This window comes from Pleurodeles waltl, chromosome 11 (genome assembly GCF_031143425.1).
Source record: "Pleurodeles waltl isolate 20211129_DDA chromosome 11, aPleWal1.hap1.20221129, whole genome shotgun sequence".
Taxonomy (NCBI): Eukaryota; Metazoa; Chordata; class Amphibia; order Caudata; family Salamandridae; genus Pleurodeles; species Pleurodeles waltl.
The window spans coordinates 879,685,499-879,711,391 of NC_090450.1; the positions used below are offsets into that span (position 1 = coordinate 879,685,499).

The 25,893-nt window shown below is 46.5% G+C and overlaps 1 protein-coding gene across 7 annotated transcripts in view; it reads right to left on the reverse strand.

The window, feature by feature from the left end:
- Positions 1 to 25,893, reverse strand: part of ACACB (acetyl-CoA carboxylase beta) — a 1,528,264-nt gene that overhangs the window by 370,739 nt on the left and 1,131,632 nt on the right. For all 7 annotated transcript variants that reach the window (XM_069214760.1, XM_069214756.1, XM_069214757.1 and 4 more), the window contains one exon: positions 6,770 to 6,880. In XM_069214760.1, the coding sequence (XP_069070861.1) occupies positions 6,770 to 6,880 (111 nt within the window). The remainder of the gene's footprint in view (positions 1 to 6,769; positions 6,881 to 25,893) is intronic.

A 25,893-nucleotide genomic window follows, 5' to 3' on the forward strand; every position in this document is an offset into this window, starting at 1 on the left:
AGACTAGATTTTTGGGCACTCCATCTGACAAAAGTGCTGATATTGCATGTTCGAGTCAGGGCTCTCCTCATTGCTGAAGACGTACTGTGCCACCTATGGGACAACTGCCATTTGTGATCCACTAGCAATCACCATCTGAGTTCATCAGTCCGAGCATTTTAAGATCCCACCAGGATATGCACAATCAGGGACATGCCCTACTATTTCAGCCAGTTCCAGAGGTAAACGTAAACTTCGCACCTGTATAGCGCACTACTCACCCATTAGGGTCTCAAGGCGCTGTACGCATACCGCTGTGGAACCCCTCCTGGCTTTTCCCTGTGAGGCACCCACTCCTGGGCAACCCCCAGGGTGAAGCCAGGCATCCAAGCGCTGTCACGGCCGTTGTGGAGATTAAGCAAGCTATTGCCCAGAGTTACAGAGTGGGACCCATTAATTAGATTAGGCACGGAGGGCGAGAAATATCTGGTCCAAGGGAATTGAGCCCAAGACCCGTTGAGGAGGGAATTGAACCCTGGTCCTGGGCCAGATCTCTGCATCAGGGTCTGCCGCTCTAATCATTGTGCCACACTTCTCAACCAGAGAAGTTCCAGAGCCTCATGGCACAGGGCCGCTCTCTGCTCTGTTTGTTGCAATACTGTATGGCGGTGGTGTTGTGTATGCAAACCTGCACTAGCCTTCCCTTGATGGATTGCAGGAAGGTTTTCAAAGAAGTGAATGGCACCCAACTCCAACAGATCAATGTGCTGATAGGTCTCTGCCAGAGTCCTTTGATGTGCACCTCTCCAAGATGTCCTCAATAGCGATGCATCAGTCACCACTGTCAGCTCTGGGTGGGGTAGGGAGAAGGGATGGTAACTGGTCCAATTGTGTTCAAGCAACCACCATAGCAGATCTTTTCTAGTCTCCTCCAAAACCCAGATGGAATTCGATAGGTTCCCTTGGTGCTCCAGATCCCATGACTGAGCCTCTGTATGCCATCTGGCAAGTTAGACCAGTAGGATTCAGGAGGCCAATAGACCGTTTCCAGAAACAGTGCAGTGAAAAGGGTATGTCTGTGAAGGAGTCTGGCGTGACTTTGGCATATTGATAGTGAACCCCAATGATGTCAGGTTTGCTGTTCGCTGGAGGTGATAAGCGACGGACTGTGGCGAACATACCTTCAATAGCCAGCAGTCGAGATAGGTGAGGACTGAAATCCCAAACCTCTGAAGGTATGCTACAACCACCATTATCACCTTTGTGAACACTCAAGGGGAACTGGTGAGTGTAGAAGAAGGGAGCCAAGTAAAGTGAAAGTGCTCCTTACTAACCTTGAACCACAGTGGGCCTGCAAAACAAACATGGAAATAGGCATCTTGCAGGTCCAAAGCTACCATACAGGCTCCAAGATGCATGGCAGATGAACAAGTCAGTTACCTTTGGTAATGCCTTATATGGTAGAGACACAGAAAAGCCGCAGATTCCTTATCTTAGAATTCTCCCCCAGGCGTCAGACTGGATACAGAAATTTTTCCTCAGCAGTACCTCTGCACGTCGGTAGAGGGCGTTGAGCGACGTCTGTTCCGGACAAGATGTCAGCGGAGTCCATATATTCCCTCCTCTGACGCGCTGACATCAGTTTCTTCTGTGACCTGAAGCTGCGAAACAACGCAGAGCCACAGAGAAACTGGCAGTGAAATAGTAAAACAGAGTAATAGTGTATAGGCCAACCAGAAAAGAAAAGACACGTCATGAGATAATCAATAACTAGAAAACACCAAAAATCACCCTGAGCAAGACTGAAGAGTACACAGTTCGCAAGCCGAGAGGATGGGTGCGTCGATAAGGAATCTGCAGCTAGTCTGTGTCTCTACCAGATAAGGCGTTACAGAAGGTAAGCAACTTGTTCATCTGATAGAGACAACTAACTGCAGATTCCTTATCTTACAATTAGATACCCAAGCAATCTCCCACTGCCTCCCCCACCTCCCGTAGAGGGGTGCAGATAGATCACACCAGTCTTGCAAAGAACAACCCGGTAACACAGAGGAATAACCAGGCTCGAGACGGAGAGGGCGAGAGAGTAACAGAGTACTCGTATCAAAAAATGGCCTGCATATCCACAGGGGAAATGCTAAGGCAGGACTGGTAAGGGAAAGTGACTACAGGAAACAAGGCAGCGACCACATCCATAGGAGAGTGAAGACTGCGAAAAAAACAGTCAGAGACAGAAGCAGAAAACACGAAAGGGAAAACGTGTAAAAGAGGTAAATTAGAAGAACAACCATAAGCGTGCTATACAAACAATCTCACAGTCAGAATGTGAGAGTACCCACCCCAGCAGTGGTGATATGTGACAAACACACACAAGCCAAGCCAGAAAACAGGGTCAGGAAAAGAACTACTGAAAAACCTTAAGAGTACAGGCAGACCAGCAATGGTTGCCTAAGGAGTAGCAGGGAAAGCAGCTCCATGCCCCAATGGAATATAAAGGGGAAAAAACCAGCAAGGTCCTGCACACAAGTGTAAAGTGTACATACATACATAAGCCAGGGTATGGGAGAAAGTCAAAGACATAATACAGAAGCGAAACTGGAACAACAAGGTAAAAGAAATAGAAGGTCCAATGTGAACCCAGAACAAACAAATGAATGTGAGAAAAGAAATGAAGTGGAATAAAATAGCCCAGGCGATGAAAACAGACTTAAAAACAAGGAAGCAGCCTAATTTGGGAACCGGAGGCAGAACAACCAGCAGCACAAAAAGGAATTAATAGAATCATGCAGCAGAAAAGGGACAGAATATATTGAAATGAGCATGACCGAAAAGCAAACCAATAGTGGCACCCCGAAGGAAGACGAGGTGAGGAAAGGAACAGGATTGGAGACAAGAGTCTGAAAAAACCCACTCCACGAAAGAGAGAGGGTCTATGAACATGTCCAGGAGGACGTGGAAGTGTGGAAAGAAAGCCAGTGGCCGTGGCCAAGGAAGAAAGATAGAAAATAAACAAGGTGTCAAAAACACCAGAGGTACAGGGAAAACATAGAACCCATCCTGAGCCAGAAGGATGGAACGTACAGAAAGGAACAGACAGAACCAGTGCTCAGAAACAATGAACAGGTAAACAAGAGACACCTGTGAAGGAAATAATCCCCGCAAGCGTGCACAGGAGGGGACCAAACAACCTGTCGGCAGCAGATCAATCAAAAATAATGTAAGGAAGACCGACAACAGGAAGCAAAAAGTAGCAAGCTTCCCAAGCCATCACAATGAACAAGGAAGACGAGGGAAAAGGCACCAACCAGGCCGTAAAAAGCCTGCACAAGCAAGGGAAACAACATTACGATACCCCTCCAGTCGATATGAGGGGGAAACAGTTAGATGTTGTGCCAGGATGAAAAACCAAAGAACAAGGGACATCCCTGTGTAGGCCAGAAGGAGGAACAGCGCTGCCTCAAGAAGAGTTAGTACAACAAAAGAATCCACAACATCCCGTGGGAAAGAAGGAACCCGTGAACAACAGCACAGAAGATGGCTCCAACGCGGGTGAAAAGAGGACTTTGTCCATTCGCACAGCGAGGAGCTACATGCAACCTCCCACAAAGACTTCAGCTGAAAGTGACGGCAGGCGTTCCAGTCTTCTGCATCGTGATGAGACTCCAGACACCATAAAGAGACACAATGTGGATCTGTGACCGACATTTGCCAGGAACAGGATCCACAGGGATTAAATCCAGAATGCACATACACTCATTTTTACAATAGTTTACAAAAATACCTGAAGATCGGGTAGAAAAAGGCCAAAAGACCGACTGTACTCGCACCGGATCTGCATTGCTGTGCGTAAATAAGAAAATGGCGTCACGCAATTGGAGGAAGGAATATATTGACTCCGCTGATGTCATGTCTGGGGATGATGTTGCTGCGGAGTTGCTCGACGCCCTGTACTGACACGCAGAGGTACTGCTGAGGAAAAATATCTGGATCCAGTCTGACGCCTGGGGGAGAATTCTAAGATAAGGAATATGAAGCTAGTTGTCTCTGTCAGATAGAACCTGAATTTGTCCTACTGCACTAGAAAATAGAACGAGTAACATTAAGTTCCAATTTCTGACGCTGGGACTCTTTAAGTCTCTATAAACTTCCTGTAGCAAAATGGTGCTCCACCAGAAGATGCTTTGATATAGGTGGGAAATGTGGCAGATCAGAAAGGAAAGACAGGGAGTAGCCCCTTTGAACTCTCTGCAGAACCCACATGTCAGATATTATGGCCTGCCATCTCTGATGGCAAGGACTGATTCTGCCTCCCACACTGAGGTCATGTGCAGCTAAGGGAAAACTAGGGCAGCTAGGAGGTTCAAGATGGAGGTATGTTGTCCCGGAGGGCCTAGATGCTGTCTGCTGGATCCCTGACCCCTGATCCTAAAAGAACTGAGGTGCCTGTTGCTGGGATGATGAGCCTTGGTGTGGCCTATAAGCAAAGCACCTGGTAGTGCCAATAAATGGGTAAAATGTTTGTGGATATTGCATGGTGGCTGAGGAGAGGCTATGAGAGACTGCTGTGGCTCTGCTTTCTTTGAGACGCTCTAGAGAAGAATCACTACTCAAATAGGGAGACTGATCTAAAGGCTTATCCATGAGTGACGAGTGAACGTCACCCAAGAAGCCGATGGATCTTATCAATGCATGGATTTTGAACACCACGCTATTCCATACTGTTCTGTGTAAACAGACAGTGGCAAACAGACTTGATAATGTATTTGGTTGTATCATCGCCATTCTGAATAATTTGAGCCACATTGGCATGGAATTCCTTCAGCAGTGGCAACAAGATCTCTGCAAACATGTCCCATAGTGCTGGTAATACATATAAACACAAAAACATCTGTCTCCCCAAACGCCTAAATTATCTTCGACTCTCGGGGGGATGGAGGGGGGAGGATGGGAGGGGTTGAGAATGGGGGTGAGCTGGAGGGGGTGCTAGTAGGGAACAAATTGAAATCATCCCTGCTAGTAGATGACTGAACTATTAGGCTCTTAGGAGAAGGCAGCTGCATCAGGAAGGCAGATTCACCCGCAGCAGGTCTGTGGTGTCATGCTACCTTGTCTGTCCACTGGATCCCAGGGACAAGGTTTACCCCATGTACCTATGAAGGTGTCAGTCAAGGGTTTGCCGAATGAAAGCAAGGGCCTGTACGAGGTGCGGACACTGGTTTTCACCTCAATAATATAATTGCAAGCCCTGCATTTCAGCTGCTCATAGTGAATGAGGCAGTCTCTTCTGTTTAAGGGCCAGGGGGGAAACCAAGTACCATGTTGAGGAAAGTATCCAATCCAGTGGCATCTTGTAGGTCCATATACTGTGGGGGAAGATTCATTCCCATGATCATTATTGTAGGAAGCTGAGTCTCTACACAGTGCACTAAAATGAAGTACACTGTGCAGAGTCCAGTGGATCCCCAATTGGAATTGCAGAAGCAAAAATAGATAGAACTAATGCTCTATTTGTGGAAGTGTGGATGAGCAGTTAGGCTTATCAGTGGGTAGTGCTAAGCATCTGTTGTACTCACAGAGAAGATAAATGAGACACATACTCAATGAATAAACCCGCAGGGGGCAGGAGACGGGTAGGTCTTGTGTACATGATCGCAATGCTGGCCTCACGTACATGATCACAATGCTGACATGCTATCTTTTTATGGAACTGACAGGGTCACTCTGAATAAGAGAGGTGGTAACAGAGAGAGGAAACTTAGAATTATGGAGTCCGAAGAACTAACTAGTTGGATGGAGACCTTACTTTTTCGCAAACAGTATTTGCCAGGGTGCCCCAAAAAAAGAGTTTCGCAATCCAAGCATAAGGCCTAATGAAAAAGGCTTAGGAAAAGCAAAGGGATGCAAACTGAACCATTTGAATCGCCTGAGAGTCATTGGTGGAAGGGCATATATTTCACCATTACCATGGTTGCATTTAGAGAGGGGCCAATCACGAGTACGGCAGTCCATGGACCTCTGTACCGGTAGCGGTAAAACCGTCCCAACCTTAGCGGTCCAACTGCCACATTACAATGCTGGCGATTGGACCACCAGCATGCCGCCGCAACTTCATGATCAGTGACCCCCAACGGGTTGGTGGTGGTGAAAGTCATGGTCAGCAACAACGGCAGTGCTGAATTCGGCACTGCCGTGCTGATCAAAACTTTTCTTTCCACTGCCTTTTCATGTCGGGGTCCCTGCCATGAAAAGGCTGGCTGAAAGGCAGCATTGGAGCCACAGGAGGACCCCGACACTGACCATGACCATGTCGTGGGCAATGGGCCCTCCTGTCAGCCACACGGAATGCGCACTGTTTGCTATGGGAGACGGTGCACATTCCGAGGGTGCTGAGGGCACCATCTGTGCGATATCATTTGCCTCGGCTCCCTGAGGGAGCCAAGGGCAAATGCTGCCACTCTGTTTCCGCTGGCCAGCTCGGCAGAAACATCGGAATACAGAGGTGGGGAGGCTGCCGGCTTGGCAGCTGCCTCCCCACCACTGTATTGGAGTTTGGGTGGTCTGACCACCCAACTCCTGATAAGGCACTTGATTAGCATAGCTATGATCATTGCTTGCACTTATGTTATAATTTTTAAAAAAGTAATAAATACCGATTAAAGGAATCCCAATCCAACTAATAGAATTTCAAGTGAATTATTGCTACCAAAGTATTGTGAAATCTCTTAAAAAGGTACAGCAAACAAGGTGAACATCTCTGCACAGAAGGAATGTGGTACTGTTACATAATTACCTTATTTAAAGCGTTGGCTCCAGTGAGAATGATGTGAGAATTCTCCACCTGTATCACACGCTGACCAAGTCTTACCAAGTATGCTCCAATTCCAATAGCTCTACATGTCACCTGAAAAACACAATGCAAACCCCAAATATTCCATGTTATTTTACTTTCTGAAAATATACATTATATCACTTTATAGACTGCAACTCCAAGATTTTATTGAACAGCAGGTTAACCTTCTTATATAAAACAAAAGTCTAGTCCAAAGAGATTGTGCAGTCATCTCAAGGCATATCGCGGCAGAAGAACAGTATAATATACAACACCTAAACATTTTTACAAATGTTACCAATGTTACTACTTGCCTTACAGTCCTCCACCAATGAAATGCTTAAGTCAGGTTAAATAGCAAAACTAATTTGCACATGGATTCACTAACTCACCACATGCTTGTCAAGGTTTATAAAGGTAGCTTTCTCCTTTGTAGTATTACAGAGAAATGAAAAAAAAGGTTTCCTTTAAAACTCTGTACGTACCCAAGACAGTGTGAAACCCAAAGACCAGACTAAATACCATAACAAGTCAGGACACCTCCATTTAGAAAGTGAAACAAGATTTAATATAGACACAAAATTCAACTATCAAAATCTTTTTGGGTGCATTCAACACTATAGATCACAGAATCTTGGTTGCCTGTTTATCGAGAGTGGCCTCGGTGTCAGACCTTTCTATCAGATGGTTTAGGGATTTTCTTCAACAATTCACAAGGGTTAAATGCCGAGACTCCCTTTCCTTGACCATGTACAAAATTATGTACAGCAACTACTTTAAGTGCTGGCGGAGATGGAGAATGGGGGGCTTCCATGTTTATGCTGATTACACACAATAGTAGTGTCTAATAGGCAACTATGAGCAGGATGAAAAAGCAAGTGCAATACGAGCTGGGACAATTATTGGCTTGACTAAGGTGAGGCATTTTTCTTGAGTGCAACCAACAAGTTAATGAGCAGGTTAATGAAAATTCTGAACTATGCTGCCAGGGCAGTTTCACCGTCTCCTAACTTTGTTCATGTGACTCTCAGGCTTTAAGACTTGCACTGGCTTCCTATCATATCTAAAATAGAATGTTCTACTCTGATTTAACAAGCACAGTTCATTGGTTCACCCTTTCTAAACACTTTGATCTTAGGGAACAAAACAGACACCAGATGCTGCTTTAATAATCAGCTTTGGTTAGAGGAACCATAGCAGCTTCTTATTTTAAATTATGGTATCAAATAACCTTAGATAATACGCTAACATAGCTTAAGACTAATTTGTACCAAAACCACTGAGAGCTCTTGTACAAGCACTTGGATATTTCAAATTCAATAGCGCCAAAAAAGAACAGACTAGATTGCTTCCTTTCTAGAGAAAATAATAACTTTAGTGTTTTTCGCTGAACCCTAATGTAGGAAAATGCCACTGTTGGCATGGTTACCCCCTAACATTTTGCCTTTTGTTGATTCCAGCTTTGACTGAAAGTGTGCTGGGACCCTGCTAACCAGGCCCCAGCACCAGTGTTCTTTCCATAAAACTGTACCTTTGTCTCCACAATTGGCACAGCCCTGGCACACAGTTAAGTCCCTTGTAAATGGTACCCCCAGTAACAAGGGCCCTGTGGCCAGGGAAGGTCTCTGAGGGCTGCAGCATGTATTATGCAACCTTGGGGACCCCTCACTCAGCACATGCACACTGCTTCACAGCTTGTGTGTGTGGGGGGGAGAAAAAGACTAAGTCGACATGGCACTCCCCTGAGGGTGCCATGCCCACAACCCACTGCCTATGGCTTAGGTAAGTCACCCTTCTAGCAGGCCTTACAGCCCTATGGCAGGGTGCACTATACCACAGGTGAGGGCATAGCTGCATGAGCACTATGCCCCTACAGTGTAAGTCAATTCTTGGACATTGAAAGTGCAGGGTAGCCATGAAGAGTATATGGTCTAGGAGTTTGTTAAACACAAACTCCACAGTTCCACAATGGCTACACTGAATACTGGGAAGTTTGGTATCAAACTTCTCAGCACAAGAAATCCACACTGATGCCAGTGTGAGATTTATTGAGACATGCACTCAGAGGGAATCTTAGAAATGCCCCCTGCATGCAAGTCCTAGTGCTAGCCTGACCGGTCTCTGCCAGCCTGCCACTTCTAGACTAGTTTCTGGCCACATGGGGCGAGTGCCTTTGTGCACTCTGTGACCAGGAACAAATCCTGTCCTGGGTGGAGGTGCTTCAAACCTCCTCCTACAGGAACTGTAACACCTGGCAGTGAGCCTCGAAGGCTCAACCCTGGTGTTACAACACCCCAGGGCACTCCAGCTAGTGGAGAGTCCCACCCCCCAGACACAGCCCCCAATTTTGGTGGCAAGTCCGGAGGAGTTAATGAGAAAAACAAGGAGGACTCACCCTCCAGCCAGGACAGGCCCTAAGGTGTCCAGAGCTGAGGTGACCCCTTCCTTAGAAAATCCTCCATCTTGGTATGGAGGATTTAGCCCAATAGGATTAGGGATGTGCCCTCTGCCCCAAAGGGAGGAGGCACAAGGAGGGTGTAGCCACCCGCAGGGACAGTAGCCATTGGCTACTGCCCTCCAGCCCTAACTCACCCCTAAATCTAGTATTTAGGGGTGACCCTGAACCCAGGAAATCAGATTCCGATGACCAACAAGAAGAAGGACTGCTGACCTGAAAACCCTGCAGAGAAGGAGACGACAACTGCTTTGGCCCCAGCCCTACCGGCCTGTCTCCAGATTCAGAGAACCTGCAACAGCGACACATCCTGCAGGCCCAGTGACCTCTGCCGACTCAGAGGACTGCCCTGCAAATCCAAAGGACCAAGAAAATCCCACGGACAGCGGCTCTGTCGAAAGCAACAATGAAAAAAACATCTTAAAAGGGACTCCCACCTCACTCCTGAAGCGTGAGTCCCCACCACTCTGCACCCGATGCCTCCGGCCCGTGTCCAGAGAAACCAACACTGCATAGAGGACCTCTAGGCAAATCCCATGACGTGTCCACCCTGAGACGACCTCCCTGCACCCCCACGATGATGCCTGCAGAGAGAATCCAGAGGACCCCCCCCCCCCCCTCTGACCGCGACTGCCCGGTAACAAGGAACCCGACTCCTGGAAGAAGCACTGCACCCGCAGCCCCCAGGCCCGAGAGGAACCAACTGCTGGTGCAAGAGTAACCAGCAGGAGGCCCTCATCTTTGCCCAGTCAGTGGCTGGTCCGAGAAGCCTCCCCCTGCCCTGTCTGCATTGCCAGAGTGACCCCTGGGTCCCTTTATTGATTCCAATGCAAAACCTGATGCCTTGTTTGCACACTGCACCTGGCCGCCCCTGTGCTGCTGAAGGTGTATTTTGTGCACCCCCCCCAGAGCTATACAAAACCCCCCTGGTCTGCTCCCCGAGGTTGCCGGTACCTACCTGCTAGCAGACTGGAACCGGAGCACCCCTAGTCTCCATAGGCATCTATGTTATTTGGGCCCCTCTTTGACCTCTGCACCTGACCGGCCCTGTGTTGCTGGTGCTGGGTGTTAGGGGTTAACTTGAACCCCCAACGGTGGGCTGCCTATGCCCCAGAGACTGAACTTGTAAGTGCTTTACTTACCTGACAAACTAACCTTTACTGACCTCCCCCAGGAACTGTTGAATTTTGCACTAAGTCCACTTTTAAATTTGCTTATTGCCATTTTATGCCAAACTGTGTACATTACTGTTTTCATTCAAAATTCTATATTTATCTATGCCAAGTACCTTACAATTTCTGTATTTACTTGAAATCTGAATCTTGTGGTTCTAAAATAAATTAAGAAAATAATATTTTTCTATGTAAAAACCTATTGGCCTGGAGTTGAGTCATTGAGTGTGTGTTCTCATTTATTGCCTGTGTGTGTACAACAAATGCTTAGCACTGCCTTCTGATAAGCCTAACTGCTCGACCAAACTACCACAAAATAGGGCATTAGTATTATCAATTATTGCCACTATCAACCTCTAAGGGAAACCCCTGGACTCCGTGCACACTGTCTCTCACTTTGAGATAGTATATACAGAGCCAGTTTCCTACACCTAACCTCAGAAGTCAGTCTTTAAAGACAATTCTCTACGACTTGTGCTAGCATTCAATGTGCAGTGACCCAAATTCCTTGCAGGCTTCTAAAGAATCTAATCAAGATCTTGTTCCAGTTCTTCTACTGAGATCAGCTCACCCAGCACCAATAGATTCAGATCCATAATGCTAAATGAAGATTAATAACAAAAACTAACGATGTGATGAATAATTGGTTTAATTGATCCCTGGCACAACACGAAATGATAGGTCAAAAACTAAAACATCAGTGCAGAAAGTCCAAAACTCAAAGGACAACATGAAAACACATGGGTTGAGATGACAGGGTAGTCTGCGTGTCAAAAATAAGACATACTAACAGAAGCATGACAGCAACAATATGTTCAAAAGCATTGATTAGATCACAGGTGCAGACTTCATTCAAAAGCACTCCAGATGCCATCCAGACCTTTGTGAAGATATTGTCGAATGCTGGTGCGTGGGTAAAATTCTTTAGGTGAGGAATCCACAGGTAGTTGTATCCATCAGAATATACTAATCCTTTGAGCCAATTTGACTATCAGCCCACTGAAAATCCCTGCCTTTTGCTACTCATTCTATCAATTGAACAAGTCTAACAAACAACTACGATAATTAAAGTGTCCAAAATTCTGTTGATCGATTCACTAATTAATTCAAACAAGCAGGCAACATGTCCAGAAATATAACAGAGAAACTCAGTGCGCAACTTGCAAGCAAAATCATGCCCAGCAGTACTGATATACGATTGAATATGGGACCCTGAAGTAACAGAGCTTCTGGAAATGTCAATCATCCAAAACATAGTCCCAGATGCTTTAACATATGTAGGCAGGAGCCCACTTCCAACGGAAAAAAAATCTAATCACAAAGACCTAGCCAAAAAAATCCTTGCAAGCAAGCTCCTCAAATGAGAAATCAGGTAAAACCAGGCCATTTCCCAGAGGCCTATAACATACTTATTGCCTACAGCTAAGAATTCATAGTTTACAAGGCACAGAAGCCACCATGGTCAACATTAGAGCAGAAATTCTCTCATCGCTGAATGTAACACAACCAGAGATCCTCATAATCTGTCTTTTTTAGCAGGACAGTGAATCGGTCCTTCCTGACAGGTCTAAGTCAACAAGTGAAAATCAGCAAAACCATTTTATCAGTCACACCCAAGACATGCAGAGTTTTCACCTCCAGTTTTCAACATTTACATGCAGTCTTTAGCATATGGAGTCACACTGATCTGCAATTCAAAATGTATGCTAACAATACACAAAACCACATCTAATTAGGAAACAATTAAGAGCATATTACTAGGATCTTGAAGTTCATATAGCACACCTACTTCTGTATGATAATATTCAGCTGAAGCAATCTTCCATTTGTATCAATCACTGAGCTGGGTGAAGCCCCCATGCCAGTAAGAACAGTATAAAACCCGAGACTATAGGTCGACTAATAGTTTTCCTTTAAACAACAGTTCTCAGTAGCAAGAGGGACAGTGTTGCCACATAGAGACTATTTTAATTCAGTTTACATAGGAGCCCCCAAGTAAAGGAAATTTCAAAACAATGGAGAATACAGAACCGACCTGCTAGACTGTACCTATTGCTGAAGAAGTACAAAACATACCTAAGGCACCAAAAAATACTCCTGTGACTCTCTAGAAACACTCAATGACTCACAATTAATTTCAAAGTTCTGTACACTATCTAAATAATCAGTGGGGAATGGGTTTAGAACCAGACTGCTTCCTCTGAAATCTAACCACAGTATAATCCTTTTGAGAACACTAGGTAGGATTTGTAAGTTTTTGTGCTTTTCTATTCCATGAATGCCAATTCACCAAAACACCAGAGGTAGCGGAAGTGATCTCACACACTCTTCGACCTCAATGACATCACATGTAGTGACATCATATCAAGTTTGATCTTGAATCCCAAGAGATGATCTCACAATACCTTCATCATGATGCAACTAATTACATCATAATAATGTACATCGCTGAAGCTTAGTGTATACCTCAAAGAGAATAAAGTGTAGCTAGATTGCACAGAGATGCACAAAAAAAGAGGTTTAAAAAACACCCTAGTGGTCGAATTTACGAATACTAATTCAGAAGGACTATAAACTGCATGTGAACCATGCTGTTTGGCATGGCTTACTTCTTTTATTGTTAATACGTTTTTACATTATTACTTGTAAGGAACTATCACCTGCGGACAAAACCATAGTTTCACATATTCACAATAATGGACTGTGTAGTTATTTAAAACAACTGTACATCTATTATTAGTTTACATTTATTTTGGATTTAACAATTCACATTGACACAGCATATGTTCATCTATGTATGCTGTCATTTATCCCATATCTGGTCATGTTTGTGGGGCATCTGCCTGCTCTGTATATGGGATTGTGCAGTGTATAGCAAATTTTCATACTGGCCTTTCATCTGGAAATACTGGGGTAATTATGGTCCCTTAAGTTTGGGGCAACTTCTCTCTTCCCTACTTCTAAGCACAGATGTATGAAAGCTTTGTTAAGCATGCGTCAACCCCTCATCCTCAACCAAGTTTACTAGAACTATGTTTGGAGAGAGGTGTATTGGGCGATTCGTGACTGTATCAAAGCCTCCAGAAAAAGATCGAACAATTCTGCAAGGCCAGGTCAGTGTGAAGAACATCGCCAACCTTTGCAATGCATTGGAGACAGGAGGCTTTTAGACTTCTCTTCATCTGTCAAACATGTTTGGAGGTCAAGTAAATTCTGTGTAGGTATTTATATTGTACTAAAAGGTAACAAGTGAACATTGCAGACTTGTTGGAAGCCATCAACGTAAATGTCCATTCCTCTTTGACTGGAAAGCTGAGGTATTTTTCCTATTGTTTCCTCAATTTTGGAAACATTTCACCTGTGTTCATTATAAGAGATTTATACAGAACCAATACTCTCACCCAGGAAAGCAGCTGGGAAATGGGGAGTTTGCCTCCAAAGAGGTTTTATCTAGGCGTTCTGTGTTGTGCGTTATATACGGGGAGACTGTATGACACAGTTTTAAGTATCCAAAGAATTGAGTGTTTTTGAGAAAAAGGTCCTGTTTCAATTTGATGAAGGATGGTAGCCCAGGTTTCAGATAGCAAGGCAACCATAGCCTTTGAAACCGTTCAGCAGTGCAGCCACTTGTGGAACCTACTGCCCAGCCACAGCAGGGTTTCGCAGAGGTCTTCCCAGTGATGTGTTCCCATGCCTCAAAGACCACCTTAGCTGGGTGTCAGTTGCTGCCTAAAAATTCAATCATTGAGTGTATATAAATGTGCTTCTCTGTAATACGATGTTGGGTCCACAATGCCAAGTTCACAATAATATGGTGATTTTTAATATTTACTGAATCTTACTCTAGCAGAACCCTGCTCAACAATAAAAACATCCTCAGTTGCTGACTTACAGCTGGAAGAACAGCGGTTGGTAAACAATATGGATAGTTCAGGAGTATGTAAATGAGTAAGAGTACCATATTAATAAGCACATTTGTCCATCAAATGAAATTGGAACTTAAGACTAGTGCAGTGTCTTCTTGTGTGAATGATATAATGATGAGTATAAATTGCCTACTCTTGCTCACTCTTCGGTTTTGACAATTTGTACGCCAAGATATTTAAAGCTTTACGCTGCCACCGCAATCTCTATGAGTGGACCACAAACGCCTTTACATGACTGTTTAGTGGAACTCTTTTCCCTCTTCTACTCCTACCCAAGGCCTTGTTGTACTGTTTGATATTTGGTGTTCAATGAATATCACGCTGAATCGCAGATATGTTAATAGGGAAATGAGACAGCCCCAAGCAAGGCTATTAAAGGACTTTCCTGAATCTGAGAGTACCACTAATGGTTTTGATGATTTATGTGCCATTTGTATGGCATTATACAGTCTCTCTTATAATGTCTTTTGGTCTACAGGGGATAAAAGCACTTTGACCCTGGTGTACAAGATCAGTAATTACATTATTAAGACAGATGACCATCACTTTTGCCAGCAGTACGTTGGCCACAAGGTTGATTAAAGATATAAACCTGTATGTATTACACTGGTCTGCAGATTAATAAGGTTAAGTGAGTATTAATATATGTGACTGATACCTATTCCCTGGCAGTTTACTATCTTACCATGTCCTTAAATAGACCACATGTATTGATTGTAGAAGGGTATTTGAGAGAAATAGAAAAAAATCAATTAAGAGCCTGTTTGGGTCTTGAGTATTCCAAGTTGCTCTTTGGCAACGGTATCAGCTATCTTGCCCTTTGTTAGTGTCCCTTCTAAGGTCCTACTCTGATGCAGTGAGAATGTTGGGAGAGGGAGTCTGACAAGGTACCCAAGTATTGCATCATGTGGTAGGAGTCTGCTAAGCAGCTTTGTATAGAAATTAGCAAATGCAAAAACCACTTCCCTTCTGGACATATTTAATCTGCTTCGTCTGTGATGTGTTGACTATGATACTTCCTACAGGTTAGCCAGTGCAATAATTTACACGTTTTATTACCATCCTCATTGTTGTGCATTTAAAAGGCCAACTACAGCTTTCTTCAAACTGCATGTGTGCTGATACTCCAATTTAGCTTGGGACAGCAGCTGTAAGTTTATGTCTGTATAGTTATCACTAACTTTCTCCTCTGTCTCCTGCATGTTATCCTCAAAGTCAGCTAGATTTCCTTTTTTGTCAAATTTGTAATGGCACACTGTCAAGATAATTTTTCCTCGATAACTGCCTTATACACTTCCCCCATAGGGTAGCCGGGAAGTCTATAATTTCGATGTTAAGTTTAAAGTACTGCACTGTGCTCACTCCCAGCATATCAAGGCATTCCTGCTTAGTGAGCCACCAGGAACTATATACTTCCATGTAGGATGAGTATTTGGCCATAGGTGCTCAATTTGGATTCTGAGTGGTACAAGGTCAGATATCTTCTGAGGGTATACAGTCATATCAGAGCTAAGATGCAGGTAAGCCACTGGCATGAAAAAAAGTCAATACAGGAGAGTGATTTGTGAGCCTCAGAGAAACAGATGCAACCTACTGCCTCCAGATGATTGTCTCTCCATATTTCATGGAGGCTTAGGGTCCTCAGGAAGGATGCAAGGAGATAGGTGGATGGGGGGTGGTTCCAAATAGGAAGCTTAACCTGCCAGTAGTACCACTTAGAAAGTCATTAGGATTGCCACCAATGTTTGCCAGTCAAGGAAGGCCCGCTGTAATAATGGCAGGGATATCAGTGAACAGCTCCTTAGTTATTGGAGGTGAGGCATATACTATGAGCAATGTGATTGGAGTATCTGGTAAATAACTTGACAGCATCATTTATCACCCCACTTGATGTCTTTGGATGCCTTATAAAAGCCAGCATGATAGACTCATATATATCGGATACGTTGAATACATTTATAGAAGTGCCATAAAAAAAGATGTTTCTTTTAACATGAGACTATCTGCACCATAGTGTCTAGCTCTTTTTTTCACATTGCACCTCTTTCGATTTTATCAGGGAGACTTAACATTTCAAGAGAGGCAACAAATGATTTACAGGAAGACAGGATGCTCCTATGATGCATCTATCCCAACAGGCCCATATTCCAACTTTCTTGGTGCAGGGAACTGGAAGGTCAGTCCTCCTCATCCTCCTTAAAGGACATAAGGGCCCATAGATCCATCAATGAAAAACAAGGTCCCAGCACCACTCCTTAGTTCCCAGAGTGACAATTTCCAAATATTCATTGGTCAAACAAATCTAAAAAGAGAAACATGAAGTAAAAACTCCTCAGATCATTTCTCTTTCAAAATGTCTTTTTTTCCTCTTTATTCATATTCTTCTTAGGCCAAGGCTACGGGGAAAGGGAACAATGATAATGTTCTAAAGAAGGAGAATATGAATAAAGAGGAAAAATATTAATCAAACAAAACGCTCAGGTGCAGAGTGGATAGGGCGACTGGGCTCCTCGCTGTCAGGGTCAACCAGCTGGCAGGAGCAAAATCAGGACAGCTGGGCCACTCACAAAGTGGGTCTCAGTGATGCCGGCGTCCCTCAAGGGCTGATTGGTCCTGGTGCAGTGAGAATCTTGCCCCAACCGTCACTGTTGATGCTTGGTGCAGGAGGTCTGATACCCCCAGGGGATTGCCGCTCAGGTGCTCCGGTGGGTCCCACTGTCATCACACTTGTGAGGGGACAGTCCAGGTCCTCTAGAGCACAGGTACTATCTCCTAGTCATCTGCGGCATCGGTCTGGCCCTGGGAGCTGCAAGGCAGTGGTGCCTGCAGACTGCAGGAAACTAACTCTTCTAACTCCAAGGGAGCCTGGCAGTGGTTTTGAAGTGCTTGCAGGCTACCCGAGTCTTTGATAGCTGTCCAGCTTGCAGGATGAGTCACTATGTCACAGTTGTCAAGAGAGATCCGAGCAGGCAGGGTTTCTTGCCAAAATGTCCACAATTCTTTTGCTGTTTGCAAGGCAGGGGCTATTCTTCGTCCTTCTCTTGATCTGTCAAATCCGATTTCTTGAAATCAGAGGTTCCCCCTAAATACTCAATTTAGGGGCATTACAGGGAGTGCTAGGTAACAGCTAATGGGTTGCATAACTTTAGGGTGACTACACCCTCTATATGACCATTTCTGTTGGGAAGTGGGCACAACTCTGACCCTAAAATACTAATTCTGTCCAAAACAAGATGGAGGAATTTGAAAAGTGGTGTCCACATCAACTTGTCCACCTTAGGGGTGGGACTGGCATGATCTGGGCACACCTCCTAATCTTACTATTTTCCCGACGGTCCTGCCAATAAGTGGAGTCAGGATAGGGGGTGATCATCTCCATCATCTGGAGGGCCCTGGGTCACATTACAAAGGCAGCATGCACTTTGACGCTTCCCAACCTTGAATGTCCATTCTGCCTAGAAGAGGTGTAACACCTCTGACCAGAACAGTATTTTGTTCCTGGCTTCCACGAGCATGGGCGCACTCACCTCAGGAGGTCAGTCTAGAGTGGCTGCACTGGTTTAGACCAGTCAGCTAACAAACTAGCAGTTGGGTAGGATTTCAGGAGGCACCTCTAAGGTGCCCTCTGAGTGCATGTTTTAATAAATCCATCACTAGATTCAGTATTGGTTTATTAATATGAGATATCTGATACCAAACATACCTAGTTTCAGTGAACCCATCATGCAGCTGGGGAACTCTTAATGACCAGCGTCCTGCACATGTACTCAAAATGGCTGCACTGTTCACTTACTATGTCTACGAATTGACAAAGACATAGTAGGGACATATCAGCTCATGCAGATATGTCCTCACATATGATATAATGTACCCTTCCTTAGGGCTGTAGGCTCTTTGTGGGGGTGACTTACAAATGTACAAGTTACTTACCTTCGGTAACAATGTACCTGGTAGAGACATATTATAGTTGCAGATTCCTTACCTTGAAATTTTCCCCTGGCGTCAGACTGGATCCGTAGATTTTTCTTCGAGCAATATCCTTGTGCATCATTAGGTGGCGTTGGTCGACTCCGCAGGCATCGTAGTCGCCATGATGACATCGGGAGTAGTACATAGACGCTGCCTCAGCACAGTGATGTCAGTTTCTTTTCTCGACCTTCCACGCCAAAGCGCAGAGCTGCGAAGAACACTGAAATTGTTGTGCCAGAGCTAAGGCCCTGAATGGGGACGCCCGGTCCATAGAAATCAGTTCACAAGCGGGGAGGATGGGTGGGTTGGTAAGGAATCGGTAACTAGAATATTTCTCTACCAGATACATGGTTACCGACGGTAAGTAACCTGAACATCTGATAGACTTCAAGTTGCGGATTCCTTACCTTAGAATAGATACCCAAGCAATGCCATCCTCGGAGTTGGGCTGTGAACCAAGATCATACTAGAAAGTCCTGCAGGACCAAACGACCTAAGTAGCCGTCCCTACAAAACTGAACCTGACTGTTCAGGCAGTAATGTTTAGTAAACGTGTGTAAGGATGCCCAAGTTGCTGCCTGGCAGAAATCCAGGACAGTAACTCTGTGTGCTAACACTGTGGAAGCAGCAGTTGCTCTGGTGGAATGAGCGCACAAGCCCTTAGAGGACTGCTTCTTTGCCAAAGAGTAGCACTTCTTGATGCAAAGAAGGACCCATCACGAGATGGTAACGTTTCTGCACTGCCCTCCCTTTCTTCGCACCTACACATGTTGATCGTCCACCTGAAAATCTTTAGTACGATTGAGATAGAATGCCAACGCTCTTTTTGGATCCAGGTGGTGGAGTCTCTCCTCCTCATGAGAAGGATTTGGAGGTGCGTAAAAAGTAGGCAAAGTGATGGACTGGCCTACATGAAAAGGTGTAACGACTTTGGGAAGGAATGAGGCCCTAGTGCGTAACACCACTTTGTCAGGGTGCACAGAAAAAAATGGGGGGGTTAGAAGACAGATCCTGAAGCTCACCCCCTCTGCGAGCAGAAGTGATGGCAACAAGAAAAGCTGTTTTGAAAGTAAGGAGCCGTAAGGGACAAATGTGTAACGGCTCAAAGGGAGCACACATTAAGAAAGGACAAGATTGAGGTCCCAATGAGGCATGATAAACAGCGTGGGAGGAAACAAATGGTTGAGGCCATTAAGGAAGCGACTGATAATGGTAGACTTAAAGAGAAGGCTGATCAGGCAACCTAAGAAAGACTGAGATAGCCGATAAATAGCCTTTAAGGGTGCCCAGAGAGAAGCACTGCTGGGCTAAAGAAAGAATGAACAAAAGAACCTCAGATAGAGGAGCAGAAAAGGGATCAACAGATTTGTGGGTACACCATGCCACAAATTTATGCCAACGACAGGCGTATACCGTTTGGTGGAGGGACTCCTAGCTGCCAAGATGACATGACAGACTTTGGGTGGAAGGTCAAAAGCTGTCAACTACTGCCGCTTAATCTCCATGCATGAAGGCGGAGATTGGACAGGATTGGGTGGAGAACCGTCACCTGTTGCTGCGACAGAAGATCCTCCCGAAGGGGCAGTCCGGTGGCCATGCTCAGTAGCTCTGGATACCATACTCTCCGTGCCCAGTCTAGAGCCACCAAGATTACTTGGGCCCGGTCATCCTTGATCTTCATGAGAACTCTGGACAGAATGGTAAGGCATAAAGGAGGCCGGAGGTCCACTCAAGATGAAGTGTCACTGAGCGAGTGCCGTCTTGGAAAATCCAACGCGCAAAACAGCTGACAATGCGTGTTCTATGCAGAAGCAAACCGATCTAACAAAGGCTCTACGCACTGCTTAAAGAGAACTTGCGCCACCTCCGGAAGGTGACACCTTTCGTGATCGGCTATGCATCGACAGCTGAGTTCCTCTCTTCTGGCGTTCAGCGAGCCAGACAGATATTGAACTATCAGGGTTATGTCTTGATGTGCCAACCATGTCCAAAGGTGCAGCGCCTACTGACAAAGGCTCCAGGATCCTACTCCGCCCTGTTTGTTGCAGTAGCACATGAAGGTAGTGTTGTCCATAAACACTTGCAGCACTCTCTCTTTGAGTGAGGGAAGAAATGCTTTCAATGCAAGCCTGATTGCCCGGAGCTCCAAAAGACTGACATGGAGTCCAGACTCCGCTGGAGACCAGAGGCCTCTGATCTCCGCCTGTCCCATATGGCCACCCCATCCAAGAAGTGATGCACCTGTCATTACGGATAGATATGCCCTTAGAATCCCCCATGGCGGCGCAGCTTGCTGCGCCGCCATGGGGGATTCTGACACCCCCTACCGCCATCCTGTTCCTGGCGGGTGAAGGATGGCGGTAGGGGGTGCCGCGGGGCCCCTGGGGGCCCCTGCCGTGCCCATGCCACTGGCATGGGCACGGCAGGGGCCCCCGTAAGAGGGCCCCACAAAGTATTTCAGTGTCTGCCTAGCAGACACTGAAATACGCGACGGGTGCAACTGCACCCGTCGCACCTTCCCACTCCGCCGGCTCAATTCTGAGCCGGCATCCTAGTGGGAAGGTTGATTTGCCCTGGGCTGGCGGGCGGCCTTTTGGCGGCCGCCCGCCAGCCCAGGGCAAATCTCAGAATCACCGCCGCGGTCTTTCGACCGCGGTGCGGTGTTCTGACGGCGGAACCTTGGCGGACGGCCTCTGCCGTCCGCCAAGGTTAGAATCAGCCCCTCAATGACTTAACTCCAGGCCAATAGGTTCTTATATGGAAAAATATTATTTTCTTAATTTATTTTAAGAACCACAAGATTCAGAATTCAAGCAAGTACATAAATTGTAAGGTACTTGGCATAGGTAAATATAGAACTTTGAATGAAAACAGTAATGTACACAGTTTGGCATAAAATGGCAATAAGATATTTTAAAAGTGGACACAGTGCACAATTCAACAGTTCCTGGGTAGGTAAGCAAAGGTTAGTTTGTCAGGTAAGTAAAGCACTTACAAGTTCAGTCTCCGGGGCGTATGTAGCCCACAGTTGGGGGTTCAAGTTAACCCCAAACACCCAGCACCAGCAACACAGAGCCGGTCAGGTGCAGAGGTCAAAGAGGGGCCCAAACAAAATACACTCTCAGCGGCACAGGGGCGGCCGGGTGCAGTGTGTGAACAAGGCATAGGGGTGGGGGGTGAAATCAATGGAGGGACCCGGGGGTCACTCTGGCGATGCAGGCAGGGCACAGAGGGGCTTCTCGGGCCAGCCACCGACTGGGCAAAGATGAGGGCCACCTGCTGGTCACTCCTGCACCGGTAGTTGGTTCCTCTCGGGCCTAGGGGCTGCCGGTAAAGTGCTTCTTACAGGCGTTGGGTTCTTTGTTAACGGGCAGTCGCGGTCAGGGGGGTCCTCTGGATTCTTTCTGCAGGCGTCGCCGTTCGGGAGCAGGGAGGTCGTCTCAGGGTGGACATGGCGTGGGAGTCGCCTGGGGGTCCTCTCTGCAGTGTTGGCTTCTCTGGACACGGGCCATGGGCGTCGGGTGCAGAGTGGTGGGGACTCTCGCTTCAGGAGTGAGGTGAGAGTCCCTTCAAAGATGGTTTCTTCTTGCTTTGGACAGAGCCGCTGTCCACTGGAGTTTCTTGGTCCTTTGACATTGCAGGGCAGTCCTCTGAGTAGGCAGAGGTTGCTGGGCCTGCTCGATGTGTCGCTGTTGCAGGTTCTTTGAATCTGGAGACAGGCCGGTAGGGCTGGGGCCAAAGCAGTTGTCGTCTCCTTCTCTGCAGGGTTTTCAGGTCTGCAGTCCTTCTTCTTGTTGGGTCATCAGGAATCTGATTTCCTGGGTTCAGGGTCACCCCTAACTACTAAAGTTAGGGGTGTGTTAGGTCTGGAGGGCAGTAGCCAATGGCTACTGTCCCTGAAGGTAGCTACACCCTCCTTGTGCCTTCTCCCTGTGGGTAGGGGGCACATCCCTAATCCTATTGGGCTAAATCCTCCAAAGCAAGATGGAGGGTTTTCTAAGGAAGGGGTCACCTCAGCTCAGGACACCTTAGGGGCTGTATGGTTGTGACTCCTTGTTTTTCTCATTATCTCCTCCGGACTTGCCGCCAAAACTGTGGGCTGTGTCCGGGGGTGGGCATCTCCACTAGCTGGAGTGCCCTGGGGCGTTGTAACACCAGGCTTGAGCCTTTGAGGCTCACCGCCAGGTGTTACAGTTCCTGCAGGGGGAGGCGTGAGGCACCTCCACCCAGTACAGGCTTTGTTTCTGGTCACACAGTGCACAAAGGCACTCACTCCATGTGGCCAGAAAGTAGTCTGGAAGTGGCAGGCTGGCAGAGACCAGTCAGCCTAGCACTAGCAGTTGGGCTGGCATGCAGGGGCCATCTCTAAGATGCTCTTTGAGTGCATTTCTCAATAAATCTCACACTGTCATCAGTGTGGATTTATTGTGCTGAGAAGTTTGATACCAAACTTCCCAGTTCTCGGTGTAGCCATTATGGAACTGTGGAGTTCGTGTTTGACAAACTCCCAGACCATATACTCTTTATGGCTACCTTGCACTTACAATGTCTAAGAATTGGCTGAGATACTGTATGGGCATAGTGCTCATGCAGTTATGCCCTCACCTGTGGTATAGTGCACCCTGCCTCAGGGCTGTAAGGTCTGCTAGAGGGGTGACTTACCTATGCCACAGGCAGTGGGTTGTGGGCATGTTACCCTGAGGGGAGTGCCATGTCGACTTAGTCTTTTTCTTTTTCACACAAGCTGTGCATGTGCTGAGTGAGAGGTCCCTAGGGTGGCATAATACACGTTGCAGCCCTTAGAGACCTTCCCTGGCCACAGGGCCCTTGGTACCAGGGGGACCATTTACAAGAGACGTATCTGTGTGCCAGGGCTGTGACAATTGTGGAGACAAAGTTACAGTTTTAGGGAAAGAATACTGGTGCTGGGGCCAGGTTAGCAGGGTCCCAGCACACATTCAATCAAAAGCTGGCATCAACAAAATCCACAAAGTTAGGTGGTAACCATGCCAACAGTGGCATTTTCCTACAGGAAGGGAGAGGGATTTGCTGTTGACCCAATGCCATTTCGAGAGCCACCACTGCAGGTCTTTCGCAATCCTCTCCGAGATATGGACCATGTCACTGAGATTTCCCTGATGCTGCTTCCACTGGAACTTCAACTCCCACTGCAGAGCCCGCATATGCCATCTGGCATGTCTCACTAGTAGGATGCAGGAGGCCATGAGGCCGAACAGCCTCAGTCATTCTCACCGAAACCTAAGACAGAGGCTGAAAGAGCTGAATCAGTCTGAATATCCTGGAATCGCTTTTCAGGGGGACAGGCCTGAAACTGCAGTGTCCATGTAGGAAGCTGGCCTGGTGTGTGGCGGGTACCTAAGGTACTTACACCTTATACCAGGTCCAGGTATCCCCTCTTACTTAAGTGTAGGCAGTGTCTAGAAGCCAGGGGTAGCTGTGGATGAGCAGCCAAGGCTTATCTAGATTTGCAAAACTCATGCAATACCACAGTAGTCACAAACCACATACACACATGAAAGAAAACACTAAGTTGTACAAAAATAAAGGTAGTTTATCTTTGGAGCAAATCACCACAAAATACTAGACAGGGTAACCTACCCTTAGGGGGTAAGTAATGCACTAAATATATAAACTAGTAATCAGAAACAGGCACAGAAAAGGTTAGAAAACCGTGGAAATAGCAATAACCAATAGTGACCCTGGGGGGACCATAAACCACATGCTAAAAAAAAAATGGCATATGAATAAGGTACCCACACCTACATAAGTAAAATGTGTACAGGAGAGCTGGGAGTACTAGAAAACCACAGAGGTAAGTAACACAGTACCCCTCAGTGATCAGGAGTAAATCACTAGATTTTCCCTAAACCACCCAAGAAGAAAAATAATTCACCCTGACAAGACTGCAAAGAAACCAGCGTTGTATTCCTGAAGAAAGATGTCCTGTGGAGAGAGGGGACTACGATCAAGAGGAGTAGGAGCTACTACCCAACCAGCTGTAGTTGCAGGTGTTGGTCAATGGTGATGAAGAACAGGTCAGCACTGCAGCCCTGGAGCCGGAGAAGAGTTCCTGATGGATGCAGATGAAGTCCCACGCTGGAAGGAAGATTGCAGACGAGTGTCGAAGCAGTAATTCTGCCAACAAGCCTTGGAAAACTCGTGGTTAGTAGAAAAGAGGTGGTGTCGAGGTCCAGCAAGGTCCAGGAGGACTCAACCCAGGAAGAGGAGTCACAGGGGACCCTCAGCATCGCAGAGAGTCCATAGGAGCAGAGGCAGTACCCACAGGACAGGGACACAGGAGTTGCATAAGAGGACCACACAGCACTACAAAAAAGGATCCCATGCCGCCGGAGAACCACGCAGGAGACTGGGCTTTGCAGAAGGAGTGCTGGGGGCTGGAGCTGTACTTCGTCTGAAGATCCCTTGGAAGAGATGCAAACAAGCCTTGGCAGCTGCAAGAGATGCAGAGTACAGGGGTACTGTCCTGCGTGGGAAGGCAAGGGCTTACCTCCACCAAAGTTGAACAGCTGGCAGAGAGAACCAAGAGGACTACTTTGGACCACCACCCGTAATGCAGGAACCATGCAGTTCAAGATGAGGGGAGATCCACGCAGCCGGTCGTCACTTGCTGTAGGTGCCTGCGGTTACAGGGGAGTGACTTCTTCACCCCAAGGGAGATTCTTTCTTCTTGTGCAGGCTGAAGAGCTGCAGTCTTCAGAGTATGCACAGTGAGGAAAATGTTGCAAAGCTGGAAGGAGCCCTGGAAACATTGTTGCAGAAGAGTCTTTTCTTCTTGGATGCAGCTTGTCGGGTCCTGGAGGTTCCAATTGCAGTTCCGGAGGCTGGAAGTTGAATCTGAAATTACAGAGGAGTCCTGCTGGAATCTTGCAAACCGAATCTGAGGACCCACCCCAGAGACAGACCCTACATAGCCCTGAAAGGGGGATTGCTCACCCAACCAGGTAAGCACCTATCAGGAGGGGGCTGTGACATCACCTGCCTGGCCTGGCCACTCAAATGCTCCCAGAGTTCCCTGCCAACCTTGCAATCAAGATACTGTCAGGAACAGCTGGCGGAGTACTGGGAGTTGATGCCAGAGCGATCCCGGCCGAGGTATCTGGGTCCCCTTGGTGACGTTTCTTGCAGCTCGTGCACATGGCGATGGCTAGTTTACTGTGCCACTTCCTGTTTGTTCATCTGGCAACGGCTATACCTACTGCGCTACTAACTTGTGTCCCCTCTCTCTGAGGGTGATGCTGGCAGAGGTGCTTTCCTTCTTTTTCCTCTTCTTGCTCTGTTCTCTCTTTCCTTTCCCTCTCTGTTGTTTTCTATTGTTCAAGTTCACCTGTGACACGGACTGGAGGTGCTCCTACACAAGATAAGTCTCTCCTGTGGTTTCCTTTGTAATTTGAACACATCCGCGTTTCTGTGAGCCCTCCTAGCAGAATCAATGTTATGTTTACTGTCTGTGAACGCTGATTTGTGCTGTTTGATGATGTTTGCTTTTTTCTAAAATGCAAAAATGAATATATATATATTTTT